This window comes from Loxodonta africana, chromosome 6 (genome assembly GCF_030014295.1).
Source record: "Loxodonta africana isolate mLoxAfr1 chromosome 6, mLoxAfr1.hap2, whole genome shotgun sequence".
Classification (NCBI taxonomy): domain Eukaryota; kingdom Metazoa; phylum Chordata; class Mammalia; order Proboscidea; family Elephantidae; genus Loxodonta; species Loxodonta africana.
The window spans coordinates 78,713,410-78,730,744 of NC_087347.1; the positions used below are offsets into that span (position 1 = coordinate 78,713,410).

General features: G+C 38.2%; 1 protein-coding gene across 10 annotated transcripts in view; it reads left to right on the forward strand.

Annotated features, from left to right (window-relative positions):
• Window positions 1-17,335, forward strand: part of STK39 (serine/threonine kinase 39) — a 420,086-nt gene that overhangs the window by 264,456 nt on the left and 138,295 nt on the right. For all 10 annotated transcript variants that reach the window (XM_064287029.1, XM_064287028.1, XM_064287032.1 and 7 more), the window contains one exon: window positions 10,852-10,904. In XM_064287029.1, the coding sequence (XP_064143099.1) occupies window positions 10,852-10,904 (53 nt within the window). The remainder of the gene's footprint in view (window positions 1-10,851; window positions 10,905-17,335) is intronic.

Genomic DNA, 17,335 nt, shown 5'->3' on the forward strand with positions numbered 1-17,335 from the left:
AATGGTAGTCACATAAACAACTAGCAAAATTAAAATTATACCTCTAAATTACAATATCATATGCACAGCCTAAATATATTTACATGGATTCATGAATTAAAGTGAAAATCCATTAAGAAAACAATAGAATTCAGAGTAAGGACTTTGAAAAACTACATCAAAATTATGTTCATTTTAATGTTACACTTTACCATTACATGAGATACATTAATGGATTAGGTTTTCATTATCAATAACAGCCAAATAATGTAGAAGTTATAGACAAATGCATATGAAAATACATTTATAAATGAAATAATACCATAAAAATAAACAGGAACAAATACACAAGCATTTCAACATTTAGCAAACACCTCGACTAAATCACAACTCTCCTTTCCTGGCCTTCAAAGCTGTGAACTTGTGAATGAGATCGTTGAAATCAGTGCCTTTTGCCAACTCGCTTTTTAATGTGTCACTGGTTTTTTAAACCATAATTCAAACTTAAACCCTGAAAATTTGATTGAAGTTAAGATATATATTTGTAAGACAGTGCTGTTTTTAAAGAAAGTTAAAAAAGACAAATTAAAAAAAAAATGAATTTAGATTTGTTATATTAATAAACATGTACCAAGAAACAGCATTTCCCCCATTTAATGTTTTTTAAACTGTCAATTTATTTATTTATCAGAGTTATATAATCAATAATTATTACACATGTAAGTTTATTACCAGTTTTACTCATAGAATAATATGTGATAAATATAGTTGTAAATCACTTATTTGTAATATTTCTTAGGTTATATTAGGTTTGGTGTTAATATTAACAACAAAATTGTTCTGTGAAATCTTTCTACATTGAATTATATTAGTAACTGAGAGGAAGCCTTTTTTGATTTTTCTCTTTTTCCTTCACTACTTAATTCTCAAAAATTATTGATATAAGTTCACCAATACTAATTACCGCAATATTGTAGTCAAAACACCAGAAAATTTGACAAAATCTGCAAGTATAAAAACACTAACAGCAAGGAAAACAATAGCACGTGCTTGTAGCAGGTGCAGACGAAACCACGTGATTTGAAGCATCACTATAATTGGATAATAATAACAGATCTGATTGGAGCACACAGCAAGGTTCAAAAAGTAAGTTAACATAGAGCTTTAGCCTTGCAGGTATGTTGATACATATATCCAGGGCTTCCGAAAAATGTTTTTGTTTTATAACTAACTACAGGGATATTTTTATAAAAAATAATAAATGCTGGAACACTGCACAGATATTTTATAGACAGCCATTTTGGTGTCACTCCCTCTGACAGTGTCATCTCATGCAGTCTACAACCCCTGCACCCCTCTAGCGAGGCTACTGGTTGGGTGCTGTCAAGTTGACTCAGACTCATAGTGACCCTGTGTGACAGAGTAGAACTGTCCCATAAGATTTTCTTGGCTGTAATCTCCATGGAGCTGCTGGGTGGGTTCAAACCGCCAACCTTTCAGTTAGCAACTAAGTACTTAACCATCGTACCAGCAGGGATTACACCCTGAATAATGGTTTGCTCAATCTTGTGGCCATTTGTCCTTTGCTGAATGTCTTTAGCTTTCTAAATAGCAATCTGTATTATATATGTGTGGTGTGTGTGTGTATAACATATTCTTTGTTCATTAAATCATCTATGGGAGATAATGGTGACCTGAACTTGGTCAGTAGTAGTGAAGTTTTAGTAAAAATTCTTAAGGAGGTATAACCAATAGGTCTTGGTAGTTGGCTGTAGAACTGAGAGGGGAGTAGGCACGCGGATAATGTCCAAGTTAATGCTTATGCTACTGGGTGGTTGGCAGCACCACCATCTGCTTTGATAGGGAGCAGAAAAAGAGAACTAATTTGAGAGGAAAAGTGATGCGCTCCATTTTGGATATACTGAGTTTTAGGTTTCTGTTTGGACATTGTGTGGAGAGATCATATAGACAGTTGGATAATGGACCTGTATCTCTGGGGCAGTAAGTACCTCAGTTCAGGTTATGAACTTGGAATTAATCTCCTAGACCTAAGGAGAGAAGGAGAAGAGAAGATCACAGATGATGAAACATTAATGTGAAAAGGACAGGCAGACAGAGATAGAAAGCATTTAAAGCAGGTATTTTGGGTAGAAAAAGAGCAGCTAGGGAATGGAGGAAGACCAGAAGGTGGCAGCAAGGAAGCCGAGGGAGAAGCACTTCGTAAGAGCCAGACTAATAAACTCATTCATTCATTCATTCATTCAACAGATAATCTCTGAGCATCACCTAGGCACTATGCTAGGTACTCAGGGAAGGACAGTTTGAACAGTGTAAGACAAGGGTCTTTGCTCTTTTGGAGCTATCTGTCTAGCGGGCAAGAGAAATATTAAAGTAATAAGCATATAATTACATTTGTACAAAGTGTAATGTACAAAGTACAGAACTGGGACCTAAAAGAGAAACTAGGAAAGGGGTCTAACCCCATGTGGGAGGCCAGGAAAGGCCTCCCAAAAGAGGTACAACTAAGCCCCAGAGCACAATTGGCATCAGTCAGATGGAAGGGGAGTAGATGAGACAGGGAATGTTCCAAATGGGGAGGATCTGACTCCTCCAAGATGCTGGAGATGCCAGGAGCTCAGTGTGTTTGAGGAAGTGAGGGAAGGCTGGGGCAACAACACGGTGGTTGGGGAGGGGAGGAGATGAGGCTGGAGAGAGAGGCAGAAGCTGGGTCTTGGTGCATCTTGTTGAGGGTTTTGAATTTTAAGAATCCAAAAATAAATGGATAAATGAAATGTTACATGTATTTATTTCAAAATGAATAATAGACATGGTTGAACAACATGATGAGCATAACTAACATCTTCAAACAGTACGCATGAAGAAGGTTGAAATGGCAGATGATGTGTTACATATATATCACAATAAACAAAATTAAAAAAAAAAAAGAGTTTTTAAGCAAGGGAGTGACATAGGATTTGCACATAACAAGATTACTCTGGTTCCTGTGTAGAATGTCAGAGTGTATGTGAAGAGACCCGTCAGGAGCCTCCTTCGGACGTCAGGGGAGGGGTGATAGTGCCTTAGATAAGGGTTGCACATGGGAGAAGATAATGGGTATCATTTATTGAGTTCTGGCGTTACTTCAGATCTGCTACTCAGACACATGCTTTTAGGTACATATCCTTTACCCTGTCTAAGTTCAGTTTCCTTGTCTGTAACATAATAGGGGATAATAGTAGTCCATAAGCATCCTGGTGGTACAGTGGTTAAAGTGCTCAGCTGCGAACTGAAAGATTGGCAGCTCGAACCCACTAGCCACTCGTAGGGTATGGGATGTGACAGCTGCTTCCGTAAAGATTAAATTACAGCTTTGGAAACTCTATGGGGCAGTTCTCTACTCTGTCCTATAGGGTCATTATGAGTTGGAATTGACTCAATGGCAGTGGGTTTTTATGGTCTTTAATAGTAGTCCCTACTTCAAGAGTTGTTTTGGGCATCGAGTGAGTAAAATAGTGAAAGTACCAAGCATGTATCAGCAGATAGTAAATGCTGTTAATTATTATTCTCACCATTATTCTGTTGAGGAAACAGATTACAGAAGGCCAAACAAGTAGTGAGTGTGAACTCACATCTGTCCCTCCAAAGCTAATGTTGATTCTACACCAGGCTGCCTCCTGGTGTGGAGGAGAAATTCCCAGATTGCTCAGCAGGAGCTGAAGACCATTTCTCCACTTAGGATAGGAAGCAAAATGAACTAAAAACAATGTGTTGACTGATTCCTGGCTGTCATGGATTGAATTGTGTTCCCCAAAATATCTGTCAACTTGGCTAGGTCATGGTTCCCTTTTATGATTATATGATTGTCTATCATTTTGTCTTCTGATGTGAGTTCCCTATATGTTGTAAATCCTATCACTAGATGTAATAAGATGGACTACCGGCAATTATACTGATGAAGTCTACAAGATTAGTTAGTGTCTTAAGCCAATCTCTTTTGAGATATAAAAGAGAGAAACCAGCAGAGAGATGTGGGAACCTCATACCACCAAGAAAGCAGCGACAGGAGCAGACACGTCCTTTGGACATAAGGTTCCTACACTGAGATTCTCCCAGACCAAGGGAAGACTGATGACAAAGACCTTCCTCCAGAGCTGACAGAGACAGAAGCCCTTCCACTGGAGCTGGCTCCCTGGATTCAGACTTCTAGCCTACCGGACTGTGAGAGGATAAACTTCTCTTTGTCAAAGCCATCCACATGTGGTATTTCTGTTATAGCAGCACTAAACGACTAAGACACTGGCCAAGCCTGTTTAAAAGATCCCCGCTCTGCTTATGATATGGGGAAATAGCTCAGGAGTTAAGTCTGTGGGAGTCCCTTTGGAAGCCCTGGACGCCAGCAGCTTCACTTTGGCCCAGTAAGGTAGAAGAGGGATACCAGTAACCAGTTGTGATCACGTGCGTCAGAGTAGAACTGCACTCCGTACGATTTTGAAGATGTTACCTTTCAGGAGCAGATCACCAGGCCTTTCTTCTGAGGCACCTCTGGGTGGGTTTGAACTTCCAGTCTTTTGGTTAGTCATTGAGTGCTCAACATTTGTGCCACTGGATGCTCCTTAGAATAGGACTAGCTAGTCTCCAAGACATCCCCTGCTGGCTAGGAGGGAGAGACTGACTCAGAGTCCCTGGGAAACAGCGTACCTGCTGTTCTTACAAAAGACCCTGGGTGGCATTACCCAGACTGAGTCCTTAACCTCAGAGCTTGAGAAAAAGTTTGACTTTGGACCTCACTCCAGAGAATCCCTGGAGTGCCAATTACTGTTACTATTTCTGATTTCCTTTGACAATGAATGTCACTTGGACTTCTAAGCCTTTTAATAAGACCTGGTTCTTATGGTGCATGTGCGCATGCATTTCTTTGCTGGTGGGCTAAGAAACATTGACATGAAGCTAACGAATGCAAATAGTCCTGAGCTAGCATTTTGGCTTGGGAACCCTCCCAGAGCGGGAACTCCTTCAGATTGTCCTGACAGGGCGCAATTAAGAGGCACGGATACATGCTGCATCCTGTAAGCTGTATACTTCAGCTACATGGGCTTCTGCATCTCTACCAAGAGAAAGGATCACGTGTTCATTTGTGTACTTTTCATCATCGCCCTGTTGACCAGCTGCCTCTTTTGAGTGTTCGCAGTGTGACTTGCCAGTGAGTTGACAGAGCAAAAAGGTAATTTTTTGCATTTTCTTTTAATGCAAAAGGGGCTCTTTTAAACAGGCTTGGCCAAGAATCAGTCAAGACATCATTTTTAGTTCATTTTGCTTCCTATTCTACTCTTGGCCCTGAACTGAAAGTTCTTTCCCAAAGGTGAAGTGGAAAAATGGCCTTCAGCTCCTGCTGGGCTAGTTGGGCATTTCTCCTCCATACCAGGAGGCAGCCTGGTGCCGAATGAGGAGATAACGCATGCCAGAATTTATGGCAGCTCTTCACACACTTTGAATGGCCATAGCAAAAAAGTACGTTTGTTGATACTAAACAGCAGTTATTAAAGCTAAAAAAAAAGTTCCAAATTTATATGCATTATTTACATGACTTTTATATGACTCTTCTTAGTAGGTACCTAAAAAAAGATGTTGAAGTCTCATCATTTCAGACAACTTACATGTTCCTACTTCCCTGAGAAATAGGTCTGTGTATTTTAATATCAGTAGAAGTTATATTTTGTATCAGAGTTCACTAAGTAGTAGTTATGGATTGAGTCTGGCCCACATATTAGTGCCAACATTTTAAAATTAACTGTCAGCAATTAAAAATTAGGAATTTCATATAAAATTTAAAATTTTCAGCTTCTCTGAAAAATCCAGATTCTTAGTAACATTGGACCCAACTTCCTGCCTGGCCACAACTAGTAGGTGCTGAGTAGTGATTGCCCCCTGTGATGGAGAATAAGCTTTTTAATGGCACAGTCCCCACATTTCCCTGTTTTTTAATAACTTTCCAGCTTTACTCATTTAAAGCTCCTGAAACGGTGCTTACATATTGCTGGTGAGAGTGAAAACCAGTACAAAAAAACAATACAACTTAAATGATGGGCAGTTTGACATTGTTTTTCAAAATTGCAATTGCATGTATCCTTTGACCAAGCAATTCTAGAAGTTTATTCTTATAAATTTATACTCATGTATTTGCAAAGCTACATAAGAATAAGAGCCCTGGTGGCATAGTGGTTAAGAGCTCCTTGGAAACTGTGTGTGGCAGTTCTGCTCTCTCCTATAGGGTTGCTATGAGTCGTAATCAACTCGACAACAATGGGTTTCAGTGGGTTTTACATAAGAATAAAGTTATTCATTGAGGCACTGTTGTTTATGACAGCAAAATATTAGAGACAGTCAGCCCACAGATTAAAAAACAACAGAAAAAAAACCAGTTGCCTTCAAGTCAATTCTGACTCACAGTGACCCCTCGTGTGTCCGCCTAGAACTGTGTTCCAGAGTGTTTCCACCAGCTGATTTTTTGGATGTAGATCTCCAGGCCTGCCTTCCGAGATGTCTCTGAGTAGACTGGAACCTCCAACTTTTCGGTTAGCAGCTGAGCACATTTACTGTTTGTAACACCACTACTCAGGGACTCCATCCATAGATAGAGAACTGGCTTAAACACACACAATCTATCCTACAATGGAGTACTCTGTAAAAAAAAACAAAAAAACTCTGTAGCTGTTAAAAAAAAAGGGGGGGGGAGGAATGAGAAAGCTGTTTATGAATTGATAAAGAATGATTATAAGATATATTATTGAGTTTAAAAAAAAGAGGAAAGGTTTACAACAATGGGTATCATGTGCAACCATTTGTCTTAACAGGCTGAGGGAAACATGTATATGTATTTGATAGTTTATGCATAAAACATCTCTGGAAGAACATACAAAAATCCTGTAACATTGGTTGCCTCTGTGAGATGAGTCAGGTAGCTAAGTGATGGAAGTAGGGGGGCTGATAGTCATGGAAGACCCTTTTGTACCTTTTGATATTGTAAACCATGCCACCTATTTAAAAAATAATTTCCTGATCAGCATCTTTAGATGTCTGCGTTTACAGTGCAGTGTACGCACAGCAGTAAGGAATTAGGCTTTGCAAAATTTCAGAATTAAAAGAGTTTTTACTAAGAGTTATCAAAGGGACCCCTGAGTCTTGAAACTTAACTCTCATTTTTAATGTTTCCTCTGTAAAACTGCACAGACTTCATTTCAGGCCTTAAATCATACCTATTTTCAGCTTCCCTGAAATCAAGAGTATCCTGTGCCATATCAATTAAAGTAAATGTACTTTCAATTAAAGGTGTTAAGTATGAGTCTGAAGAGATTAATTCTTTATAAAAGGGTGACCTTCAGTAGTTAGATCCAATTAGGCATTTTTCCAACTATATTTCATCTTGATGGGACAAGTCTACTGCTCACAGTCAATCACTGTGATCTTTTCAAAGGCAAGTATTTTAAGCTCAGACTCATAAAAGAATGAGTTGACTAGGCAATCTCCATAACTTGAGTCACAGTTGATATTATAGAGATTATGGGAGTTGGGTATTACTTTTGTAGTATTAATATCTAAAGCATCAGGGCGTGCATGATGATATTCTAAGTATGGTACATATACCTCTCCTCTCATGGCCTTAGTAGAACAAATTAGTTTAGACACAACTGACCAAAAGGAAGAGGGGAAAGGAGCAATGACACAAATCAAATTCCTTTTTATTTTTTTCTTCCATCGTTTCGTTATTAAATATGCTGTAAATTCTTGCTGCCCTAGTGACCTTTTTTTTTTTTTTTTAATTAGATTGCTTTAGTTGTTCTAATTCCACCTTTTCTGATATACAGCACTCAAAGCCAAGGCAATTAAAAAGCAATGAATGCTGGATGAACTTTTTATGGTCACATGGAAAGTCTTGGGGAATATAGTTCTCTCTCAAAAGTGAAAGAAATCGAGCATTTATATTTAATATTAGGTATTTCCATTACAGTATTGTTGGTCCTCACTCTGGCACTCATTACATTTGTAAACTAGGAGAAGCTATTGAACATACTCACCTAAAAAATGGAAAACAAGTTATTCCTACTTTGTATATATCAAAGACTGTTGGAATCAAATGAGATAATATATATATCATATATATATGTATGTATATAGATAGCCCCTGATTTATGTCATATTTGAGTTATGATGAACCACACTTATGACCATCTGTTTTTTTATCTAGTCATTAGTAATATATAAAAAAAATATATATATACTACATGTAATTTACTGATGTTATCATTCTCAGATTTTTAGTCACAGATGTTCAAAGATCAGATTTATAAAGGTACTGATAATAAAAGGCAATAATAATGAAAACCAGAAAAAAAAATATTCCACTTATCTCAGAATCGACTTATGACAGAGTCATCGAAAGGGAACCCTGTCATAAGTTGGGGCTACCTGTATAATCAGTGTTTCTCAGAGTGTGGTCTGGTGGCCTCTCGGGGTCTTTGAGATTCTTCAATGAAGTCAAAACTATTTTCATAATGATATTAATAAATTATCTGCCTTTCATTTTCACTCTCTCACAAGTGTACAGTGGAATTCAGCTGGGTACATGATACGTGATATTGCAGCAGATTGAATGCAGAAGCAAATTTAAGAATCCAGTAGGAAATTTAAAAATCTGCCTGTCTTCTCTTATGCTAGGCTTTGCAGAGATTTACAAAAATAAAAATAAAACAATGCATTTTTTTCAATGATTTTTTTTGTTTGTTTTAGAAGATAAAGTTATTTTACGTAAAAATATTTTAACATGCAGTAGGTTAATTTCATTTTTAAATAAATTAATAAATATTTTTAAATTTCTGTTTTAATTTCTAGTACAGTAAATATTGATAGAGCCTATATAAATAAAAGCTCTTTAGGAATCTTCAACATTTCTAAGAATGTTACAAGTTCCTAAGACCAAAAAGTTTGAGAACCACTGATACATGTGAGAGAACCAAGTCAGTTGTGGTTGTACTGGCAATTTATTAAGAGGTTTAGGCTATTTAAACAATGCAGCATGCAAACAGCCCTCCCGCTGCAGACATTGATTGTTAACAGCATGCTGCAGCTCCTAGGCAGGGCTGCTTTATCTGGGGTCCGAGATGATCTCTGAACTCTCTAGAATTGTCTGAAATTTCACGTGGAGGTCATGTGTCCGGTTCTTTCGGGTGAGGATCCACACTTCACAGCTTTCAGGTTCTCAGAAGGCTCTAAAAGAAGCGCAGCCATAGGAATTCTGAATGTCCCCTAGCCCTGTCCCATCCCCAGGAGTAATGATAAGGTCAAGATGGAGAAGCCTGAGCCAAGGTGCTGCTGGAAACTTTTTGGAAAAGAGCAAAGTGGCTCAAGGCTCTCTTGTCTGTGGCCTGGGCTTGAGTGTTCATTGTGTTCTTGGCCTTTTACTTGTGGAAAGGTGTTAGACTTGGGCCAGCTTTTCTAGGCTCTCGGGAGAAAGGCTGCCCTTGAGTTGGCACCATTGTTTGTGCGTCCTTCCAAGCCTTCTTTCACCTTAATGTGGGAGGATGTGGTAGAACGCGAAGAACAAAGATCAGTGCAGAGAACAAAAAGGGCCCAGAGAAAAGAGTCGCCATGGTTTGGGCACTGTTTGTGCAGACCAAATGATACTATACGGAGATTTAGAATACTAATGCTGGAGGGCTCAGCAGGATTAGATCAGACTCCCTCCTTCTACTGGAAGATTCTTAGGAATTGGGTATTCAGCCATCTCTGTCTCTGTCTTGGAGACCCTTGGCAGCTAAGCTAATAGTTAAGTAGATCTAAATTGCTTGTGAAAATTACTATTTAATGTTTCCTACTGCAGTTTCTTAAGGTGTTTTTATTAACTTTCATTCTAGCGTCTATTTAGGGTGACTCATAATATTTAGTGTTCTTGTGAGAATTTAAAAAATTCTAATTATAGCTCACTGCCCTTACTATTGTATCTTTAAGTTAATAAACCCAAAAACCAAATCCACTGCTGTCGAGTCAATTCCTACTCATAGTGACCCTATAGGACAGAGTAGAACTGCCCCATAGAGTTTCCAAGGAGCACCTGGTGGATTTGAACTGCTGACCTTTTGGTTAGCAGCTGTAGCACTTAACCACTACGCTACCAGGGTTTCCTTTAAGTTAATACGACTGGAAAAAATCGTATCTTAGATATTTAGTTGTTTCATATCTCTCCAGTGTTGCTTAACTTTTGATTGAATATGTATATATGTGTATGTACATATATATGTATATATTCCAGTTTTATGTAAGCATTTGATATTTACTTAAATAAAATTTTGTGTACTCTGTGGTTAATTTCACAACATTCAGACGTCCCCCTATATTTAGATTTTTTTTTAATTACACAATGCATACCTTGTTATATGTACATTTTGTTCATGATTTCGTGTATAGTTGCCGTCATAAACTTTTTCTCTATTTCACTTTTAAAAATGATTCAATAAAATACTGCTTTCCTAGGAAAATATGAAAAATGCATGAAATATTATTTAGACTAAAGACTTCTGAAATTTTTAACTATGAAATTATATTTGTTACCAATTTAGTACAGCTTGTATAAAAAGAACATTTTATTGTTGGAACTTTGTAAGATTAACACATTTGTATAAGGTAAGTTCAGTCAGTCAAACAAATTTCTTCCATCATTATTGTCATAACTGCCTCTTCCAGTTAAGAAAATATTTGGAGGTAACTCAAAACTGTAAAATGTTGTCTACGTATTAGTAGCATCTTGAAAGTTGGAATACATTCAGTTTGATTAAACTCCGCTTCATTAGATTTTAATGTGCTGTTTGTAATGTATTTCAGAAATTCCAGAAAGGAACTGAATGACATACGATTTGAGTTTACTCCAGGAAGAGGTAAGGGTTAGTTGAAATTATTATTTTATTGCCACAAAGAGCATTTCAGAAGTTAATTACAAGCATTTGTTTATAATATGGTGTTCAAAAATGGAAGGAAGGAAGGAAAGAGGGAGGGAGGCAGGGAGGAAAGGAAGGATTTCAGTAATTGTAGGAATTATAAAGTGAACCACTACTGACTGCATGAATCCCAGTGACACATGCTATACAGTGTGTGTGTGTATGTATAAAGAATACATTAAACTGAACCATGAAAATAAATACAGCATAGTGATGCAGAGCCTAAAGGAAGTTATGATGAGCCTAATGAGCAGCATACAGCAGTAATGATGAGGGCTGAGCAGCAAACGGCTGTATCATAGAGAAAGGTAAAGTACTTTGTCTCTCTCTTCCCAGTTCAGATTATAAGAAGCCTGTACTGAGGAGTGTTTGTAGCCTCTATTTGCTGCAGGCACCACTGGTAAACTTGGTAGGAACAATGCCAATCTTGCAGTTCAATACAATTTTAGTATTTTAAACAGTTATCAAACTGCTGAAACACTAACCTGGTTGCTCTTTAAGCTCCTGCATGCCATGGAACCATGTGTTACTTCTTGGTATCCCCAGCACCTGGCAGAGAGCCTGGCGCACAGGAGAAGCCCGAGTAATCTTGGTTAACTAATGGTTAACATATACAAACAGTCTCTGGAGACCACAAGGCCAGTTGTAGAAAAAAAAAAAAATTATTATTTCCATTATTTAGTTTACGACTAACAGCATAAAAAATAAAAATCAGATTTTAATGCTAAGGCTCAAACTTTTTTCCGTGACCCGTGGCTTCACGTTTTTATGTACATTGAATACGTGTATAAAATACATCATTTTCATATATTTGAATTTATTAATATATATAAGCTAATAACATTCTGCATTTGTTTATTTTATGTACTGGAGCCCCACATAAACTTTAATTTGATTTAAAAAATTGTATTTGCTAAAATTTTGAATCTTTGTGGAAATCTTTGTGGAAACAGACCACCACATCCTTCTCCCGTGGAGTGGCTGGTAAGTTCAAAATGCCTGCCTTTCAGTTAGCAGCCAAGAGCTTTAACCACTGCACCACCAGGGCTCCTTGGAAACCAGAGAGTTCTGCCTATGTACGTTCACGTTCAGTTTTTTTTTTTCCAGTTGACAAGGTTTATTTATTTATTTTTTGAAATGTATTTTTTTTTTTATTGTGCTGTAAGTGAAAGTTTACAAATCAAGTCAGTCTCTCATACAAAAATTTATATACACCTTGCTGTATACTCCTAATTGCTCTCCCCCTAATGAGACAGCACACTCCTTCCCTCCATTCTCTCTTTTTGTGTCCATTCGGTCAGCTTCCGACCCCCTCTGCCCTCTCATCTTCCCTCCAGACAGGAGATGCCAACATAGTCTCACGTGTCTACTTGATCCAAGAAGCTCATTCTTCACTAGTATCATTTTCTATCCCACTGTCCAGTCCAATCCCTGTCTGAAGAGTTAGCTTTGGGAATGGTTCCTGTCTTGGGCTAACAAAAGGTCTGGGGACCATGACCACTGGGGTCCTTCTAGTCTCAGTCACACTATTAGGTCTGGTCCTTTTACGAGAATTTGAGGTCTGCATCCCACTGCTCTCCTGCTCCATCAGGGGTTCTCTGTTGTGTTTCCTGTCAGGACAGTCATCGATTGTAGCGAGGAACCATCTACTTCTTCTGGTCTCAGGCTAACGTAGTCTCTGGTTTATGTGGCCCTCTCTGTCTCTCGGGCTCATAAGTACCTTGTGTCTTTGGTCTTCTTCATTCTCCTTTGCTCCAGGTGGGGTTGAGACTGATTGATGCATCTTCGATGGCTGCTTGCTAGCGTTTAAGACCCCAGATGCCACTCTCCAAAGTGGGATGCAAGATGTTTTCTTAATAGATTTTATTATGCCATTTGACTTAGAGTCCCCAGAAACCATGGTCCCCAAACCCCTGCCCCTGCTATGCTGGCCTTCGAAGCATTCAGTTTATTCAGGAAACTGCTTTGCTTTTGGTTTAGTCTAATTGTGCTGACCTCTCCTGTATTGTGTGTTGTCTTTCCCTTCACCTAAAACAGTTCATATCTACTATCTAATTAGTGAATACCCCTCTCTCTGCCTCCCTCCCCCTCTTGTAACCATCAAAGAATATTTTAATCTCTGTTTAAGCCGTTTCTCAAGTTCATATAATAGTGGTCTTATATAATATTTGTCCTTTTGCATCTGACTAATTTCACTCAGCATAATGCCTTCTAGATTCCTCCATGTTATGAAATGTTTCACAGATTCCTCACTGTTCTTTATCGATGTGTAGTATTCCATTGTGTGACTATTCCATAATTTATTTATCCATTCATCTGTTGATGGGCACCTGGGTTGCCTCCATCTTTTTGCTATTGTAAACAGTGCTGCAGTGAACATGGGTGTGCATATGTCTGTTCATGCCAAGGCTCTTATTTCTCTAGGATATATTCCAAGGAGTGGGATTGCTGGATTGTATGGTAGCTCTATTTCTAGCTTTTTAAGGAAGAGCCAAATTGATTTCCAAAGTGGTTGTACCATTTTACGTTCTTGCCAACAGCGTATAATTGTTCCAGTCTCCCCACAACCTCTCCAACATTTATTATTTTGTTGTTTTTTTTTTTTGGATTAATACCAGCCTTGTTGGAATAAGATGGAATCTCATTGTAGTTTTGATTTGCATTTCTCTAATGGCTAATAATTGTGAGTATTTCTTCATATATCTGTTAGCTACCTGAATGTCTTCTTTAGTGAGGTGCCTGTTCATATCTTTCACCCATTTTTTAATTGGGTTATTTGTCTTTTCATAGTTAAGTTTTTGCAGTATCATGTAGATTTTAGAGATCAGGAGCTGATCAGAAATGTCATAGGTAAAAACTTTTTCCCAACTTGTGGGTAATCTTTTTACTCTTTTGGTGAAGTTTTTGGATGACCATAGGTGTTTGATTTTTAGGAGCTCCCAGTTATCTAGTTTCTCTTCTGCATTGTTAGTAATGTTTTGTAACTGTTTATGCCATGTATTAGGGCTCCTAATGTTGTCCCTATTTTTTCTTCCATGATCTTTATTGTTTCAGATTTTATATTTAGGTCTTTGATCCATTTTGAGCTCGTTTTTGTGCATGGAGTGAGATATGGGTCTTGTTTCATTTTTATACAGATGGATATCCAGTTATGCCAGCACCATTTGTTAAAAAGGCTGTCTTTTCCCCCATTTAACTGACTTTGAGCCTTTGTCAAATATTAGCTGCTCATATATGGATTCACATTCAGGTTTTAAAAGACACTGCCAGCCAAACTATTTTTGTTCCTGGGCCAAATGTGGCCATAGACTCAGGGTCCTTATTCTCTGGGTTCTGTAAGGACAAAGATTTAATGGCTCCCAGTGTATTTGAGGGTTTTTTTTAGTGATGCAGTCAGAATCAACTCCATGGCACTGGGTTTTCAGTGGGGATTGTGCAGTGGTTAAGAGTCTGCTAACCGAAAGTTTGGCTGTTTGAATCCACCAGCTGCTCACTGGAAACCTTATGGGACAGTTCTGCTCGTCCTGTAGGGTCGCTATGAGTTGAAATAAACTCAGTGGCAACAGGTTTGGTTTTGGTGTTGGTTTTAGTGTACTTGTGTTAAAATAACATCTGGAGTATCTTTCACTGAAAAGATGCAAATAGGACCCTAAAAAATTTGCTAATTGATCTTTCATTCTGAAGATATCCTTCTTTGACAACTTAAGAGTTGGTCTCTGAAATTTGAAAAGGCCAGTCAGTGTTATCAAAGACCTGCGTTTTGTCATAATATAAAAATATTGACTAAGCAATGCTGTGATAAAAATCTAGCAATTATGTAACAAATGTTTCAAGTGCGGCAAGTTGAAAGAACATATTCTTATTTTAAGGTTGTTTCTTTTCATCGAATTGCTTAAAATTGACTATGGCAATAAAAATCAATTGTAATTTAACGAAGTATCAAAGAAATGAATTTCTGAGGTGAGGGTTTTTGTGGCTAAGATGGCCCTATCAGCATTCCTGAGCCATTGTACTTGCTTTGGCAGCCTCATTTGCCATCCTTAGATTAACAGTCTCTGCTTTTGTTACCAAGACAGAAACTACAGCATCGGCTTTCTGGTGATAGCTGGCATTCACTGGGCAGCTGTGCACTGGCTGGGTAGTTAGTCGCAGATGCACCGTGTGTGTCACAGTACCTCTGTGATTACTGATGCTGTCTGCATTTCAGATATTGTCTGCGGTAGCCTTTACATGTACACCACATGTGCTTACGTTTGTACTGTATCTGCACATGAATACGCATATGTGGTATAAAATATATAAGCATATAAAATATTCTCTGCCCTCATTTAATAATAAGCCCTTTGGGTTTATCATATTGCTGTATGCTCTCAAAATTGGGCATTAATGTATGATCTTTTAAACTTACTTAGATATCAGGAATGCTAAACAGCTTAAAAAAATAAATTACAGGTGAAACAGTTACCTTCAAGTGTCTGTTTTGGACTGTAATGATACTTGACCTTTGGGCAATCAAAATGACTACTTAATGACGGAAGCCCAGAAACTTCTCATTTTGGCCAGCCGTGTGACTCGTTTTCCATTATAATATGACTCATCTGGCTCCTAGGAGTCCTGAAGATAGTAGGAGACACTGTACCGTTCAGTCGTTTGGGAATATCACTTGCTAGTCCTCAGCTGGAAACCCTGGTGGTGTAGTGGTTAAGTGCTATGGCTGCTAACCGAAGGGTCAGCAATTCGAATCCACCAGGCACTCCTTGCAAACTCTATGGGGCAGTTCTACTCTGTCCTATAGGGTAGCTATGAGTTGGAGTTGACTGGATGGCAGCGGGTTTGGTTTTTTAGGTTTGGTCCTCAGTTTGGCTGTGTTTGATTATTAAATTTTCAACTATCTCCTGTGGTTGTAGCTTCTTCCGCAAGTGTAAGATGGTATTGATATGTGAGAGATGGTGGTAATACATCCATATCCTTTACAAGATGATCAATCGATAGAAATGTAACGACTGCCTACTGTGTGCCAAGTACCGAGATAGGCACTTTAATTCCATGTGCATCTTTTCCTGATATTCAGGTGGCATCCAGGAAGAAGAGATTATGATGCTGAATGTTCTTGCAGGTGTTACAAGGATAAATCATATTCAAAGTAGAGCCGTTCATTGTGATGCTGCCCTGGGTGCCTTGCTATGGGATCATTTTATCATTAAGAGATTTTTATAAGGTGTTTCTTGAACCTCTGGCAATAAAACCTCTTGGACAAGACCCAAGATAAGCCCACATTACATGGAATTGTATAGCTTAGTAAGATTCCTTTTTTTTTTTTTTTCATTTACTTCATTATATTCTACTTTGTTATGAAGTGGTATCAGTAAAATGATAGAATACCACGATTTCTCTGGAAATATAAATGATACACATTGGATCTCAAGCTTTTGTTGGAAATTAGGGAAATTGGGCCAGGCGTGAAGGGAAGAAAGAGCATACACAAGGATGTAAGATACGATTCGTATTGTCTTTGGCTGATGTGTCATCATCGCAGATACCATTTATTGTATACTTACTGTGTGTCTGACACCGGGCTAAGCACTGCACAACCCAAGAACTGTAAAAGGTGATTGCACTTCCAGCTGCATATACACACACTCAAGGATACTTAATAGCATTTGAGGTGCAGATTAAGCAAGGAAAGCAGTCTGTGTTGAGGGCAGCTTCCGGCATGACAAACCACAATTCAGTTTGGATGCTTGCTTGATTCAGCAGCTCACTATCAGGCATTCCCTGACTTTAGGAGACACTTATGTCAAACCTCCATCTCGATTGTCACTGGCTGCTGAGTGGTGTTTTTTGTTTGTTTGCTTTCTTTTGTTTTGTTTTTGTCTAATTATAGTTCTGTATGCTTATAAGAACATCAAAAGGCCGTGAGGACCAAGTCATCCCCCCTGTAAAAACACAGAGGTTTACAGTGGTTCTTTTGAGCACATTGCAATTTATCAGTTTCCCTTTATAGAGTCTTCAAAAAGACTTCTCAGTGTTATCATGTTCATTCATAACCTTTCAATTAAGTAATTTCAGCTATATTCACTTGCTGCAGCCTGTTCGATCCCGTCTTTATGAGATTGCTAATTCCTGTCACTTATCATTGAGAAACTACATTACTTTTTTCAACCACATTTTCTAAGATAATGAATCTGTTGTTATCAAATGATCAATGTCATGTTAAAGGAGTTTCTTAACTGCATAAATTTAAATAGCTCATTTCGATAGTCCAACAAGCTCATAGAATGTTTGTTCCAAATATAAGGTGTATCAGACTCTACCCTTTCAACCTTTGGCATAAATTCTGGCTCAGTAGCAGCTAATGATAGGAAAGGTTT